The sequence below is a fragment of the Hypanus sabinus genome, chromosome 4 (assembly GCF_030144855.1).
Source record: "Hypanus sabinus isolate sHypSab1 chromosome 4, sHypSab1.hap1, whole genome shotgun sequence".
NCBI classification, from domain to species: Eukaryota; Metazoa; Chordata; class Chondrichthyes; order Myliobatiformes; family Dasyatidae; genus Hypanus; species Hypanus sabinus.
Window position 1 is genome coordinate 159,265,755 of NC_082709.1, and position 17,916 is coordinate 159,283,670.

General features: G+C 43.0%; 1 protein-coding gene across 1 annotated transcript; it reads right to left on the bottom strand.

Annotated features, from left to right (window-relative positions):
- Nucleotides 1–89: 89 nt before the first annotated feature.
- LOC132393404 (putative protein FAM172B) lies at nt 90–8,119 on the bottom strand. Its single transcript, XM_059968564.1, has one exon. It carries the CDS (start codon nt 7,443–7,445, stop codon nt 6,357–6,359), a length of 1,089 nt encoding a protein of 362 aa, XP_059824547.1. The 5' UTR covers nt 7,446–8,119; the 3' UTR covers nt 90–6,356.
- Between the last annotated feature and the right edge of the window lie 9,797 nt (nt 8,120–17,916).

The window sequence follows — 17,916 nt, forward strand, 5'->3', positions numbered from 1 at the left end:
CAGAGGGAGGCGATGGGCAGGTAAGGAGATAAGGTGAGAGGGGAGCTAGGAATGGGGAATGGTGGGGGGGGGGGGAATAGAATGGGCATTACCAGAAGTTCAAGAACTCGAGGTTCATGTCATCAGTTTGGAGGCTACTCAGACAAACTACAAAGTGCTGCTCCTCCAATCTGAGTGTGGCCTCATCATGACAGTAGAGGTAGCCATGGACTGACATGCTGGAATGTGAAGTGGAATTAAAATGGGTGGCCATGGGGATATGCCGCGTTCTCTGGGGGACAGAGCGTAGGAGCTCAGCAAAGTATTCTCCTAATGCAAGTCGGGTCACACCAATATACAGGAGGCCACACCAGCAGCACCGGATACAGTAGAAGACCCCAATAGACATGCAGGTGAAGTGTTGCCTTATCTGGAAAGACTTTCGGGCCCTGAATGGTAGTAAAAATGCCATCTCCTTCTCTCAATCCCTCTGTCTCTGCCACATATTGTCTCAGGATGAGGCTTTTCATTCTAGTGAGAAGGAGATGTCCTCTTTCAAAGAAACGGGCTTCACTTTCTTTGAAGGCAACACTTCACCCGTCCGTTGGGGTCTTTTATTGTATCCGGTGCTCCTGGTGTGGCCTCCTGTACATCACAAGACCATAAGACACAAGAGCTGAATTAAGCCATTCAGCCCATCGAGTCTGCTCTGCCATTCCATCATGGCTGATCCAGGATCCCACTCAATCCCATACACCTGCCTTCTTGCCATATCATTTGATGCCCTGACTGATCAGGAAACAATCAACTTCTGCCTTAAGTATACATAGGTACTTGGCCTCTACCATAGACTGTGGCAGAGCATTCCATAGATTTACTACGCTGGCTAAAAATATTCCTTTTATCTCTGTTGTAAAGGGTCACCCCTCAATTTTGAGGCTGTGCCCTCTAGTTCTGGGTACCCCCACCATAGGGAACATCCTCTCAACATACACCTTATCTAGTCCTTTCAACATGTGGTAGGTTTCAATATGATCCCCCATTCTTCTAGATTCCAGTGAGTACAGGCCCACAGCTACCAAACGTTCCTCATATCTTAACAACATCATTTCTGGAACCACCTCTGGACTCTCTCCAATGAGAATACATTCTTTTGAGATATGGGGCTCAAAATTATCAACTGAATTCGCAAATGCAGCCTGACTAGTGTCTTATAAAGCCTCAGCATTATCTCCTTGCTTTTATATTCTATTCCCCTTGAAATAAATGCCAAAATTTCATTTGCCTTCTTTACCACAGAGTCAACCTATAAATTAATCTTCTGGGAGTCTTGCAGAAGGACTCCCAAGTCCCTCTGCACCTCTGATGTTTGAACTTTCTCCCCATTTCGATAATAGTCTGCACCATTGTTCCTTTTACCAAAATGCATTGCATTTCCCAACACTGCATTCCATCTGCCACTTTCCCCCCATTCTTCCAATTTATCCAAGTCCTGTTACAATCACATTGCTTCCTCAGCACCATCTACCCCTCCACCTATCTTCATATCATCTGCAAACATTGCCATAAAGCCATCAATTCCATTATCTAAATCACTGACAATGTGAAAAGTGGCAGTCCCAATACTAACCCTGGAGGAACACCACTGGCAACCAATCAGAAAAGGCCCTTTTTATTCCCACTCGCTGCCTCCTGCCTGTCAGCCATTCTTCTATCCATGCCAGGATCTTTCCTGTAACACCATGGGATGTTATCTTGTTAAGCAGCATCATGTGTGTCATCTTATCAAATGCCTTCTGAAAATCCAAGTAAATGACATCCACTACCTCTTGTTTGTTACTTCCTTGAAGGACTCTAGCAGATTTGTCAGGCAAGATTTCCCTTCACAGAAGCTGTTCTGACTTCGACTTGTTTTATCATTAGTCTTTAAGTACCTCAAAACCTCATCCTTAATAACAGACTACAACACTTTACCAACCACTGGTCTATAATTCCCTTTCTTTTGCCTTCCTCCCTTCTTAAAGAGTGGAGTGACATTTGCAATCTTCCAGTCCTCCAGGACTATGCCAGAATCAAGTGATTCTTGAAAGATCATGAACAATGCATCTGTTTTCTTCAGTAATCTCACTCAGGATTCTGGAATATAGTCCATCTGGTCCAGGTGACTTATCCACCTCAGGACCTTTGAGTTTGCCCAGCACTTTTTCCCTTTGTAGTAGCAACGGCACTCACTCCTGCTCCATAACACTCAGACGACTGGCACACAGTGAGTGTCTTCCACACTGAATACAGATGCAAAGTACCCATTGTTCATCTGCCATTTCTTTGTTCCCCATTACTACTTCTCCAGCGGTCTAATATCAACTCTCACCTCCCTTTTACTCTATAAAACAAACAATTTTGGTATCCTGTTTTATATTATTGGCTAGTCTGCCCCTATATTTAATCTTTTCCCTTCTTATACTTTTTTTTGTAGCATTTTGTTGGATTTTAAAAGCTTCCCAACCATCCAACTTCCCTCTCACTTTTGCTACCTTATATGCCTGTACCTTGACTTTTATGTAGTCCTTAACTTCCTTTGTCAACCATGGTTGCCTACTACTGCCATTTGGAACTTCTTCCTCTGTGGGACACATCTATCCTGCACCTTGTGAACTTTTCCCAGAAATTTCAGCCATGTCTGCTCTGCCGTCATCCCCGCCAGTATCCTCCTCCAATCCACCTGGGCAAGCTTGTCTCTCATGCCTCTGCAATTCCCTTTATTCCACTGTGATACAGATACACGTGACTTGTACTTCCTCCCTCTCAAATGGCAGTATGAATTCAGTCATATTATGATCACTGTCCACTAAGGGTTCCTTTACCTTTATTTCCCTAATAAGGTCTGGATTATTACACAACATCCAATCTAAGATAGCCTTTCCCCGAGTAGGCTCAAACACAAGCTGCTCCAAACAGCCATCTCGTAATCATTCAACAAATTCCCTCTCTTGCGATCCAAAAGCAACCTGATTTTCCTAATCCCCTTGCATATTGAAATCTCCCATTACAATTGTGTCATTACCCTTATGTGCCTTTTCCTTCTCCCTTTGCAATCTCAACCCCAGATCTTGGCTACTTTTTGGAGGCCTATATTTTCATAATTTTTTTTAACTCATACAGTTTCTTAACTCCACCCAGAGATTCAACATTCTCTGTCCCCATATCTTTCTAAAGATCAATTCCATCTCTTCCCAACAGGGCCTCACCACTGCGTACACGTTCCTGCTTGACCTTTCAATACAAAGTATATCCTTTGATGTTAAGCTCCCAACTATGACCTTTCAGTCATAACTCAGTGATCCCACAACATAATACCAACCAATCTCTAATTGCGTCCACCTTATTTCAAATGCCACATGCATTTAAATACAGTACCTACAGTCCTGCATTCTTGCCCTTTTGAATTTTGCCTCTGTGGTACAAATTAACTCTTTGCTCTGTTCGCAGTTTTATCCAATCATTGGCTTGTCCTTCCATCCATTTATGTTACACCCATCATCTAGTTGTAAACCTGCTGGCTATATCGGTGAGACCTAACGCAGACTGGGAGGCCACTTAGCTGAGCACCTACGCTCCATCCAGCAGAAAAAGCAGAATCTCCTCATGGCCACCCATTTTAATTCCACTTCCCATTCCTATTCTGCCATGTCAATCCATGGCCTCCTCTACTGTTGTAATGAGGCTACTCTCAGGTTGCAGGAGCAACACCTTATATTCCATCTGGGTAACCATATAACAACCACAGCACGGAAACAGGCCATCTCGACCCTCCTAGTCTGTGCCGAACTCTTAATCTCACCTAGTCCCACCTACCTGCACTCAGCCCATAACCCTCCACTCCTTTCCTGTCCATATACCTATCCAATTTTACCTTAAATGACACAACTGAACTGGCCTCTACTACTTCTACAGGAAGCTCATTCCACACTAATAGCCTAGGTTGGGTAGCCTCCAACCTGATGGTTTGAACATTGATTTCTCAAACCTCTGGTAATTCACCCCCTTCCACTTCCTCAGCATTTCCTTTTCCCTCTCTCTTTACCTGCCCATCACTCCCTTTGGTGCTCCTCCCACTTTTCTTTTTTCTATGGCTTTGTCCTCTTGTCAGACTCTCCCCTTGTCCAACCTTGTATCTTTCACCAATCAACTTACCAGCTCTTTCCTTCACCCCTCCCCTGCTCCCAGTTTCACTTGTTTGTTTCTTCCTCCCCCCCCCCCCACCTTCTAACTCTGACTTCTCATCTTTTTTTCTCTCTGGTCCTGATAAAGGGTGTCGGATCGAAACATTGAGTGTTTACTTTTTCCCCCATAGATGCTGCCTGGCCTGCCAAGTTCCTCTAGCTGTGTGCGTGTGTTGTGCAGTTGTATTTGATTCTTGTAATTTAAAGATGACCGCATTTTGAACACTAAATACTCTTAAATTCTGAAATACGAATGAATCACTGTTCCACCTTGAATGAGTGGATCCTCTGGATGGGAAAGAAGTGAAGAGTCGGATAAGCAGATGTTAAATCAGGCAGTTGCTGCAAGAAAGGGAAAGTTAGTTGAAGAGTGTACCAGGAAGGCACAGAGCAGTCTTTGTCACTTTCAAGTACAATGCCACCACATTTTCAACACTCCAAAGGGACCCATTTTCACCCTCCCCAAAAACTTCTTGGAGAGATCATCCCATGTTGTTAGTCCCAATGGGGATACATGATCTCTGACTGCTCACCCTTACCGAATGTATTGTGCCCACTCAAGTATCTTTGATCCTGACATCAGATAACAACACACCATCTCAGGGTCTCACCCCTGGCTTAAGATAAACCCCTAACCAGACAGTACCCCATCAATGTGGCTTGCCCACCCTGCTCCACAACCAAGCCTGTTATGATGACCTTGATTTGTTTGAGATGGGGTCAGCTAGTGGAGTGCCTGGCTGCCCGTCCTGCTGTATCACTTACCTGGCTGAACCTTTGCTTTAACTGCCTCTCTAAAATTCATATAACACTCTCTGCCTTCTGTATGCTCCAATAAAATTATGTGGTCTGGGAGGAGCTGCTGTTAGACCTTTCCTACAGGCAGCTGTCAGGGAAACCTGACTGTAAACGCAAAGATTCTACAGGTGCTGGGAACCGTGAGTAAACAAACTGTTGGAGAAACTCAGCAAGTCAGGCTGCATCTATGCAGAGAAATAAACTCGTTCGGATGAAATGTCTTGGCCCGAAACGTCGACTGCTTCCCCCACACCCAACACAACACGGTAGCATAACGCTATTACAGCGCCAGAGAACGGGGTTCAGTTCCAACTCTGGTTGGAAGGAGTTTGTACGTTTTCTCCGAAACTCTGTGGGTTTCCTCCGGGTGCTCAGATTTCTTCCGACGTTCCAAAGATGTACGGGTTGTTGGTAAATTGGTCGCATGGGTGCAATTGAGCGACGAGGGTTCGTGGGGCCAGAAGGGCCCTGTTACCGTGCTGAATCTCCAAATATCTCACAATTTCATTAACCGCCATTACTGCGTCTTTAATAGATGGTGGACAACCTTGCAGAAAGATCTTACGCGACCTTACTTTCCTCACCAACAGGCGTTCACTAAAGCCCCACACATCGATTCAACAATCGTTGTGTGGCACAATGGCCGAGTGTCTGTTAACTCAGCCCAAGCTCGAAATAAAACTGAAGATTTCATTATCACGAACAGAGAGAAAATACTGTTAAATATAGGAAGCTGTGAAGAATGGATTTAGTATCCATCCCCCGTATGCGTAACACAAGTACGAGATCCAAAAGTTCAGGTCTCCATTTGAAATGTGACAAGGAGGTTGAAACGCAGTTCATTATATAACCAGTGTCGATGGTCGCTTGCTTTTTGGGCTTTTTACCCGGTATTATTGGGAATAAAAGGTAAAATGTACCGTCTTTACTTCCTCGTTCGAGGAACACTTTACCTCCGGTTCCCCGCGACGGTAGAAAGGAACGGGAAACGTTTCCCGAAATCTCAAATGTTCAGGCTTGAAAGCGAAATTCCTTTAAGAGAAAAATACTCACGCGATGTTATTTCTGGGAATAGTCGTGAATGTCCTCAGAAAACCAAATTGTTTCGAAGTTAAAGCAGAGCCAGCCAGTTAGGCACATCAACAGACCACACGCATCACAACATTGTTAATTGCCAAGAATGGTTCATTAAATAACCAAACAATTCTACCTGTCATTACAAGGCAAGGTGTTAAAATGCGCGATTATAGTGGAATACAATTAACACGCCAGCTGAAAACGTGTTAGTATAAGTGTGGAGAACATCAGTCGGTATTTTAGACGAGCTTCTCTTAATATGATTTGCTTTGTTGGTTGCTAATTACTGTCAGCTGTTCTTTTTAGTTTTTCCTTGCTTGAACGTCTTGTAACAATTGGCGACCTGGTGAATTGGTTAGTTTTCTGTGTATTTGAAACTTTCTTCAAATACTTGAAAATAGGGTGCAAGCAAGTCGCAGGCGCCAAATCGTGGTTTTCGGTGCCTGCCGAAACTTGCGGACAGTCTTTCCTCATAGAGCTCACGGGCTTGTCCAGAGGCTTATCGCTCAGTAGCCATTTACGGCAGTTCTTTGCGATCCAGTCCCGTTCCGTTGGGCCAACATTCTGATGATCTACATCGTGATTAGAATTTATGAACGCCACGGTATAAACTTTGTTCATCACCTCTGCACGTTCAGTTAACAGACTCATAAATGCCAAGCCACCATAGCCGTGAACAACGAACGCCACACTCATGGGAGCACACTTGGATAGGAAGTGGTCCCAAATGTAGGACATATGCTGTTCATGACTTTCAACCCCCCTTTTTGGCTTTTCAACCTTGTGTTCACTTTGAGCATCCGCGGAATGGCCCATCTCGATTGCCAGGAAGTTGTCATTGGGATTTAATACCATGACCTCATATTGCTCGCTTAGAGCTCGTTCAATGAAGGGGATTTGTGTGCCCGTGTCCAGACAATCATGCACAACCAATTGTTGGGACCATGTACCAGCCCGCATAACCCCGCGATCCTGGACGAAAACAATCAACTTCGAAGGAGCATTTAGGGCACCTTCGCTCGTGAAACAAAAACTTTTAGGCTCGTCCTCCGCGGCATCTTCGGGAACATACAGTCGTTTCAATCCACATCCTTTCTCCAATAGTTCATATATATACTCGGCTAAAGTTCTTCCAAAGGCAGTGTACCACTCATGGTCCAAATTCATAGCATTGTTGTACTGCTTGGAGACAAATGGTTGGTTCGTTTCGATGTGTCTCAGTTGGCCTTTTTCATTGAAAATATAGTTGAATTCTTTAAGTCGTTTTGTATTTTCCAATTGCGTAAGAATCATTCGTTCTTCCATTTTCTGAAATAGTACACTATCGTGAGTCACTCTATCACGAGATTTAATCAAATTGTGGTGCATTTTCCCTTCCAGCACGTTATTTCAGCGTGAAACACACTCAAGCTTTTATTATCTCTGGCATGGTTTGTTTAAACAATCCAATGTCATTTAATCTTAATTGAACAATAAAGTGCTTGTAATTACAATAAAGGCAATTCTGCAATTAATTTATTGGTTATATGAATGTATAAATTACAGAGTTTATCTTATTTCTCTTTTCCAACAGGAAGTTCCAAATTTGGGATCATATCAATCATTTAATTATTTAGGTGCAGATGAATTGAAAAATTCTGATTATTGATTTTTTTGCTGCTGCAGCAGGATAATGACACTATTATTTTAATAATGTCATTGTTTTGAATAATGCATTCAGTTCTATTTAATGTCTTTAAGGCTCAACAATAATTAATTTTGTACATCCTTACAAAAGATAATTACTCTCCTATTTACTGCAACTCAGTTGCCTTCTAAAATGTGTGTTTTCAAGTGAAATGTGCAGTTTAGTGCTTGTAATTATATAATTCATATTACAAATAACAAAATAATTTTAAACACGAGAGATTTGCAGACACAGCTCAGCACATCATGGGAATCTCCCCTCCAAGGACACCTACCAACATTTCTTGATGTACAAACAAGCTGGATGAACTCAGCAGGTCGGGCAGCATCCCTTGAGTCCTGATGAAGGGTCTCAGTCCGAAACGTTGACTGCTCATTTCAACGGATGCTGCCCGACCTGCTGAGTTCATCCAGCTTGTTTGTACGTCTTGATTTGATCACAGCATCTGCAATGTACTTTGTGTTTACCGACATTTCTTGCTGACTTGGTAAAGCAGCCAGCATAATCTGTCCTGTGCAATCTCTTTTCTCCTCTCTGCCATTGAGCAAACATACAAAAGCCTGAAAGCATGTACTACCAGGCTCAAGGACAGTTTCTATCCTGCTGTTATAAGATTATTATGGTTCCCTAGTGCAATAAAATAGACTCTAGATCTCAAAATCTGCCTTGTTATAATTTTGCACCTCATTGTTTACCTGCACTGCACTTTCTCTGTAGCTGTTGCACATTATTCTGAGTTATGTTATTGTTTTACCTTGTATCTCAACACACTGAGTAATGGAATGATCGGTGTGAACAGTAAGCATAATAAGCTTTTCTCTGTATCTTGGTACATGTGGCAATAATAAACCAATTCTCCAAGATCTTCTGATGGTGGAGAGTTGCTCTTGTTACTGAAACCCTGAGAACAGTGGTACACAGGGAGTAATTACTGTTTGTTATATACATTAAAGATTTGGATACGAATATTGGAAGTAAGATTAGTAAGTTTGAAGATGACATGATAATTGTGTTAATAGTGAGGAGGGCAATCTATAGGCTATAGGATGATATTGATGATAGAACAAATGCAAATGGAATTTGTTGCAAGTTGATGCACTTTGGGAGGACTAATAAGGATCAAGCATGCACATTGAATGAGCAGAAGATGCCAAGTGGAACCAGAAACAATCCAACATATTACAGGATCCTGCAGCAGTTTAACTCAATCTGATTGCTTACACAGGGACAATCAAGTGGCAATCATCATTCACCAAAATCTTGCCTTAAAATACAAACTGGTAAAAGATAGAGGGTTGGGAAGCTTTTAAAAACTTGCAGAAGGAAACTACGAAGGTCATTAGGAAGGAAAAGATGAATTATGAATTGAAGCTGGTGTCTAATATCAAAGAAGATTCTAAAAGCTTTTTTAAGTATATAAAGGGTAAAAGAGAGTTGAGGGTAGATATAGGACCAATAGCAAATGATGCCTGAGATATTGTAATGAGAGACACAGAGATGGTAGAGGAACTGAATGCATATTTTGCACCAGTCTTCACAGTGGAAGATATTTGCAGTATACTGGACATTCAAGAGTGTTCAGAGAAGTGAAGTATGTGCAGTGAAAATTAGGGTTGAGAAGTTGCTCAGGAAGCTTGATGTTCTGAGGGTGGATCTAATGGAAGCTTGATGGTCTGAGGGTGGATCTAATGGAAGCTTGATGGTCTGAGGGTGGATCTAATGGAAGCTTAATGGTCTGAGGGTGGATCTAATGGAAGCTTGATGGTCTGAGGGTGGATCTAATGGAAGCTTGATGGTCTGAGGGTGGATCTAATGGAAGCTTAATGGTCTGAGGGTGGATCTAATGGAAGCTTGATGGTCTGAGGGTGGATCTAATGGAAGCTTGATGGTCTGAGGGTGGATCTAATGGAAGCTTGATGGTCTGAGGGTGGATCTAATGGAAGCTTGATGGTCTCAGGGTGGATCTAATGGAAGCTTGATGGTCACAGGGTGGATCTAATGGAAGCTTAATGGTCTGAGGGTGGATCTAATGGAAGCTTGATGGTCTGAGGGTGGATCTAATGGAAGCTTGATGGTCTGAGGGTGGATCTAATGGAAGCTTGATGGTCTGAGGGTGGATCTAATGGAAGCTTGATGGTCTGAGGGTGGATCTAATGGAAGCTTAATGGTCTGAGGGTGGATCTAATGGAAGCTTGATGGTCTGAGGGTGGATCTAATGGAAGCTTGATGGTCTGAGGGTGGATCTAATGGAAGCTTAATGGTCTGAGGGTGGATCTAATGGAAGCTTGATGGTCTGAGGGTGGATCTAATGGAAGCTTGGTCTGAGGGTGGATCTAATGGAAGCTTGATGGTCTGAGGGTGGATCTAATGGAAGCTTGATGGTCTGAGGGTGGATCTAATGGAAGCTTAATGGTCTGAGGGTGGATCTAATGGAAGCTTGATGGTCTGAGGGTGGATCTAATGGAAGCTTGGTCTGAGGGTGGATCTAATGGAAGCTTGATGGTCTGAGGGTGGATCTAATGGAAGCTTAATGGTCTGAGGGTGGATCTAATGGAAGCTTGATGGTCTGAGTGTGGATCTAATGGAAGCTTGATGGTCTGAGGGTGGATCTAATGGAAGCTTGATGGTCTGAGGGTGGATCTAATGGAAGCTTAATGGTCTGAGGGTGGATCTAATGGAAGCTTGATGGTCTGAGGGTGGATCTAATGGAAGCTTAATGGTCTGAGGGTGGATCTAATGGAAGCTTGATGGTCTGAGGGTGGATCTAATGGAAGCTTGATGGTCTGAGGGTGGATCTAATGGAAGCTTGATTGTCTGAGGGTGGATCTAATGGAAGCTTGATGGTCTGAGGGTGGATCTAATGGAAGCTTGATGGTCTGAGGGTGGATCTAATGGAAGCTTGATGGTCTGAGGGTGGATCTAATGGAAGCAATGGTCTGAGGGTGGATCTAATGGAAGCTTGATGGTCTGAGGGTGGATCTAATGGAAGCTTGATGGTCTGAGGGTGGATCTAATGGAAGCTTGATGGTCTGAGGGTGGATCTAATGGAAGCTTAATGGTCTGAGGGTGGATCTAATGGAAGCTTAATGGTCTGAGGGTGGATCTAATGGAAGCTTGATGGTCTGAGGGTGGATCTAATGGAAGCTTGATTGTCTGAGGGTGGATCTAATGGAAGCTTAATGGTCTGAGGGTGGATCTAATGGAAGCTTAATGGTCTGAGGGTGGATCTAATGGAAGCTTGATGGTCTGAGGGTGGATCTAATGGAAGCTTGATGGTCTGAGGGTGGATCTAATGGAAGCTTGATGGTCTGAGGGTGGATCTAATGGAAGCTTAATGGTCTGAGGGTGGATCTAATGGAAGCTTGATGGTCTGAGGGTGGATCTAATGGAATGCACCCTTGGGTTCTGAAGGAAGCAGCTGGAGAGATTGCAGAGGCATTAACAATGTTCATTCAAGAATTGATTGATTCTGGCAATGTACCAGATGACTGGAAAATTGAATATGTTACTCTGGAAGGCAGCAGAAAGGAAACTATAGACCTATTAGCCTGATATCAGTGGTTGGGAAGTTGTTGGAATTGATTGTTAGGGATGAGATAACCAAATACCTGGAGGTACATGACAAGACAGGCCAAAGCCTGCATGGTTTCCTGAAAGGAAAATCCTGCCTGACTAACCTACTGCATTTTTTTGAGGAGAGTCTAAGGAGATATAGTAGATGTGGTGTATTTGGATTTTCAGAAGGCCTTTGACAAGGCTGCTTAGCAAGATAAGAGCCCATGGAGTTATAGGGAATTTACTAGCATGGCTGGAGCATTGGCTGATCAGCAGAAAACAGAATGTGGGAATAAAGGGATGCTATTCCAGCTGGCTGCTGGTTACCAGTGGAGCTCCACAGGGTTCAGTGTTGGGACTGCTGCTTTTTACGACGTATGTCAATGGTTTGAACTATGAGATTAATGGATTTGTGGTTAAATTTGCAAGTTATACAAAAATAGGTGGAGGAGTGAGTAGTGTTGAGGAAAGAGAGAGCTTGCAGAGAGACTTTAGTTTAAGGGAATGGGCAAAGAAGTGGCAAATGAAATACAATGTTGGGAAGTTTATGGTCATGCACTTTGGTGGAAGAAATAAATGGGAAGATGATTATTTAGTTGGGGAGAGAATTCAAGATGCGGAGATGCAAAGTGTCTTAGGAGTCCTTGTGCAGGATACCCTAAAGGTTAACTTCCAGGTAGAGTCAGTGGTGAAGAAGGCGAATGCAATGTTGGCATTCATTTCTAGAGGTATAGAATATAAGAGCAGGGATGTGATGTTGAGGTTCTATAAGGCATTTGTGAGACCACACTTGGAGTATTGTGTGGAGTTTTGGAGTCCTTTAATTTAGAAAGGATATACTGACATTGGAGAGGGTTCAGAGAAGATTCATGAGAATGATTCTAGGAATGAAAGGGTTACCATATGAGGAATGCCAGGCAGCTCTTGGGCTGTATTCCCTGGAGTTTAGGAGAATGAGGGGGGATCTCATAGAAACATTTTGAATGTTAAAAGGCCTAAACAGACTAAATATGGCAAAGTTATTTCATGTAGTAGGGGAGTCTAGGACATGAGGGCACAACTTCAGTATTGAAGGATGTCCACTTAGAACAGAGATGTGGAGAAATTACTTTAGCCAGAGGGTGGTAAATCTGTGGAATTTGTTGCCACCCGGGTCTGTGGAGGCCAAGTCATTGGGTGCTTTTAAAACAGAGATAGATAGGTTCTTGATGACCCCGGGCATCAAAGGGTATGGAGTGAAGGCAGGGGAGTGGGGATGACTGGAAGAATTAGATCAGCCAATGATTGGTGGAGCAAACTCGATGGGCTGAATGGCCTACTTCTGCTGTAATATCTTATGGTCTTAAAAGGGCACCATACTTTACTAAAAATACAAGCCTGATCCTGTTTTCGTGTCAGAATCCTACAAATTATATTACAATCCATTCATTATCACAGATCGGGCAATCTATAAAAACTGTCTAGATATAATATTGCAGGATAAACAAGCAAGAGCAACTTACTTAATTGATTTAACCATTCCAAGTACTAATAACATACACAAATTAATAAATGAAAGACATGGAAATATATGAATCAAAAGAGGAAATTGAAAGCAATGGAACATGAACAGGGTATACATTGTCCCAATAGTGTTATGTACCCCGTAACTGGGTGTCTTACCAGCAAAGATAGAAGTGTCTGTTGGAGTCTGGTGATACTATTTTCAACAATATTTATGAGCAAAAATATACAAAATAATATCAATGCGAATATACAGAGAATATACATTAGCAATACTAAACCTAAAAGTGCGGGTATAATAATAATCACTAATGAAACAAGCTCTATCGTTGTCTCGGGGATAATGAATTGTCAGATAGAAGTATAAATTTCAGTTCAGTTCATGCAGGCTGCGGTAGTTGTTGGTTGCGGTGTTTCAATTGTTGGAGAGAAAGAGAGAGAGAGAGAGAAAACATGCGAACAATAACAGCTATTATCTTACCAACATTCCTTTACGATTTTGATCCGTCAATGCGTTGTTGTTGTAGCCATTCACATATGACCCCTCCGTCCTTTAGCTAGATCGTTCTTCCGTGGTGGACACACACACAAGCCCCCACCGGTCTCGCTACAAAACACTGTGAGTTAAAATTTACCGACCCTTCGTTCGGTCTCTGATGTCCCACCCTGTCTCGTGGGTTTCTGCTGCTCACTAGCGTTTCTCCTGGTGTATCTAAGGGGTGTTACCCCAGACCTCACTTTTATCCCCACTCATGGGGTCTCAGGTGTCAATCAGGTTGGGATGATGTAACCCATCAAACCAGCCCACTCTGGTTGCCCCCTGAGGGGTTTCAATGAATAGAACAGTACCAAGTAAACAATCCTTCTCCAAAAGACAATAGCTGTAATCAATGGTTCCATTCCCCCTTTGTTAGTAGGAGACATTCCACCTTAGCTGTGTCTCTCTCTCATTAACTTTCATGAGCTGTTATCAATAACAACTGCCCTTGCAGATTTCCTTTTGTCTCTCTTACTTCCTTTTTAGCAGCATCGAAATAGAGGCGATTTGCGATTTTCCAAAGGGGGGGGCATGGGTGACTCTGCACCCTTCTGCCCATCAGAGTTGTACATCCTTTGTAACAATAGTAATATCTACAACTGGTATCATCCCAAAGTCACTGCACAATAGTATTAAACAATTAGGCCTACACAACAATATTTATGTAAATCTTCAAAAAGCCACAGTACTAAACACCACTAGAAAAGTCCAAATGTTTCTAGCAATTGAGAAATGAGTGTTCCTGCCTAAGTCCACACCTCAAGTTTTACCTGTTGAACTGAGAAAAAAAAATAGTGATAATAATTGCTTTTGTAACCATAGTTACTGGGGACAATTTGAAGATGAGAGACTTATGCTGTGATTATCACTTGCTCATCAAATTAATAATACAGGTGCACAAGGCCAAGGGGAACTTGGGGAGACTTTGGAGGAATAGACTTGAATTACAATGTAATAAGAGTTTCTCTAATGATCAAAAGGTAACATAGTGAGTATTGTTCCTATAGAAAGTGAAACTAGGGAAATAATAATAGGGAAACAAGGGAATGGCAGATAAATTAAACAGGTCCCTTGCATAAGACTTCATTGTAGAGGATATAAGTACCATCAAAGACTTACTTACTTACTGCCTGTTATGCTGTTGGTATTTAGGGCAGCAATGAAGGTCCTCCATCTCTGGTAGAGTTCAGGCCTTCCTCTATCGCACCAGCAGCTTCCTCTCAGTTTTCACTACTCTCAGCCATGCAAATCCTGATGGAGACTCTGGAACACCATCATATTCTGATGTAGAAAGATTCTTCATTGCTGTTTCTGAAATAGTTTTGTTTTACCAGAGAGGTTTGTTAGCACTAAGCTGAACCCCCACTCTTAGCCTGGCCTCTACCTTTTGACCTGTTTAGCATGTGTGACTCCACCAAGGGTCGAAGCATAAAGCCTCTGACTCCAGCCATCATAGGTCTCCTGTTATTGAGGCACACAGGTCTTCAAACCACGACAAGGTTGTAGTCCTCTTGGAGGTATCAGCACAAAAATCAGGTACTGGGAAGGATGAACTCAAATAAATAACCTTCACTTAGGAGAGTGGTCAGCAAACCGTCAGTGCAGTAGAATACAATCTCCAGGCCCTGATGATCCTCATCCTGGAGAACTTAAAATGGCTAATGAGATAGTTGATGTTAGTTTGCAATTTTCCAAAATTCTCTTAGAGTTGGGGAAAGATGCATTAGATTTGAAAGTATGAAATGCAATTCTTTTATTCAAAAAAGACAGTAAGGTGGATTTTACAGGCCAGTTCATCTCTCTTCTCTTTAAATTCAACACTATCATCCCCTCAAAACTGATCACTAAGCTCCAGGACCTAGGCCTCGATACCTCCCTGTGGAACTTGATCCTCAATTTTCTCACTTCAGATTCAGATTCAGTTTATTGTCATTTAGAAACCACAAATGCAATGCAGTTAAAAAATGAGACAACGTTCTCCAGAATGATATCACAAAAGCATATGACAAAACAGACTACACCAGAAAATCCACATAACGTTTGACAATCCCCAATCTAGAGTCCGGAGAGGCTGCTGCATATTAATATCATGCTACTGTCTTAGCGCGTTCCCCGGAAAGGAGCTCCAAATCCACCAGACAAACAAGACCAAAAGCTAAAGCTACAAGACCTGCACAAAACCACATTGTTACAACATATAGTTACAACATTGCAAACAATAGCATAATTGATAAAAAACAGACCATGGGCACAGTAAAAATAGTCCAAAGATGTTAAAGGACTATAAGTTCAAAAGAAATCACCACAGTTTCTACAAGTCCCCAGGGTCCCGACAGACTCATCATCCCATGCCAGCGGCAGAAGGAAATACCCCCGTTATGGACTTCCACGGCGCCACCTGACTCAGCCTTGCAGACGCAGCACACACTGAAAGCTCCGTCGAACCCAGCCTCGTAGACGCAGCACACACCGAAAGCAACCTGACCGCAGTGGACTCAGAGTCCGTTGAACCTCCGAGCCAACAACCATCCCCTCCGGCACAGCTTCTCCGAGCACCATCCTCTGCCGAGCGTATTAAGTTGTCCCCACCATCGCCCATCAGCAATGCGACCCCGAGGACTGGGGGCCTGTTCTTCCCAGCAGAGTCCCGGACCTCACAGCAACAGCAGCAACGAAGAAGGTCTTCCTGGAGATTTCCTGATGTTCCTCCGTGCTCCCGCATCCGTTTTTCATCTGATTATGATTGCACACGGCACTCCACTTCACAAATAACAGATAATCAGCTCTGAAGTGGCCGCTGCAAGCTACGTTGTGCCACCATCTTGGATTTGTCATCTTGCAGATCCCAGTCAGTACAGATTGGCAACAGCATCTCTTCCTCCACAATCAGCATCAGCACAGATACACCACAAGGCTGTGTAGTTAGCCCTCTGCTCTACTTGCTTAATACCTATGATTGTGTGGATGAGTTCAATTTTAATGCTATATTTAAGTTTGCTGGTGACACCACTATTTTTGGCTGAATCTAAAGTAGTGATGAATCGGCATATAAGAGGGAGATTGAAAACCTGGTGAATGGTGCAGTAACAACAACCTCTCACTCAATGTCAGTAAACCGAAGACCTGATTATTAACTACAGGAGAAAGAAGAAGGCAGTCCATGAGTCAGTCTTCATTTGGGGATCAGAGGTGGAAAGTGTCAATAACAAAGTTCCCTTGCTGTGGGTTGAAATATTTTACATGGCCTGAAAATTGTGCAGCATTTAATTTTGTTTGTAATATGCATACTATGAATATTTAGAATGAAAATTGAAAAATCACATACTTTTGATTTTATTCATTAATTGAAGGGTATAATGAAATGCAGTACAACTGAGAACATCTTTTACGTTTCATAAACTTTTTCTCATCTGTCTTTATTACAAATCCATCCTCTATAAGCACTGTCTGGATATGCCTTAATCTTCATTAGATCATCCAAATGTTTTACTTCTAATCTGTTTCTGGATTTACATTTGACTGAATCCACATTTGCAGTCAGCACAGGAAACAGGAAATATTCCAACGATGCCAATGAGAATTGACAGTGTCATGGTCCGGTCCGTGAAATCCGCATTCAGGTTCATGGTCCGGTCCGTGTTCCTTATTCCAGGTTTTCCGGGTTTCCCCAGCTTCTGTTGAGGCAGCTGATTCTTGTTTGGGCTGGCCTCATAAATAGCTTCAGGATTGAGCCTTGGGCTGCTGGATTGTTCCTGTCCAAACCTCTGATTTGTATTTCTTCCCTTCAATGTCCTGCCTAGAGCCTTGCCCTGTTTGGAATTGTCTGTCCATGTCCCCACCTTTGCTAGGTAGGTCTGGCTGTTTTGCTGCTACCTAGTGTTGGGAACTGTCTTGTTGTGTTTGGTGTTCTGTTATGAGTCTTGGCCCTATGTCCTGTACTCAAGGAGAGGTCCTGGCTTGGTGTCCCATTTTCCTGCCTCTCTTTAGGTTCTGTGTCCTTGTCATGTTGATGTGCCTTGCCCAGCACAGGAGTACCTTGCCCAGCCTAGTGCAGGGATTTGCTTGTCCTGTGTTGAAGTTCCCTTGTCCTGTCCAGGAGTCTCTTGTCCTTGTCCTGTAACCTTGTCATGTCCTTGCCTGGTTCTAGACTTTGAGCCTGAGTCAAGACCCAGATTCTGGTCCTTGTCCAGTATTTGGCTTGGAGTCCAAGCCCAGGCTCCTAGTTTCCAGTTCCATGTCCTGGTTCCCTATCCTAGTCAGGTCCTAGCCCAGGTCTGGAGTCCTTGTCTTGTCTGGGTCTGGTATCATGTCCAGTGTCCTTTCTTCCCCACTTTCCTTGCTTCCTTCTCATGCCTAGTCCTGTTCCTAGTAGTTCAGTGTCTTGCATTTGGGTCCTCTCCCAATGTCCCCTCCCCCATGACAGACAGTTCTTCAAATTCTTTGTTTCTATGAACTTAGTTCAATTTATGAATGAATGTCTTAATTAAACCAGCCTTACCTTTGTAAGAAATGGGAAATCTGATGTCATAGTTTTGTTGTGATATTTTTGAGGCAAC

Coding starts and splice junctions, on each gene's coding strand:
- LOC132393404 (XM_059968564.1), bottom strand. CDS start 7,445: ATGCACCACAATTTGATTAAATCTCGTGATAGAGTGACTCACGATAGT.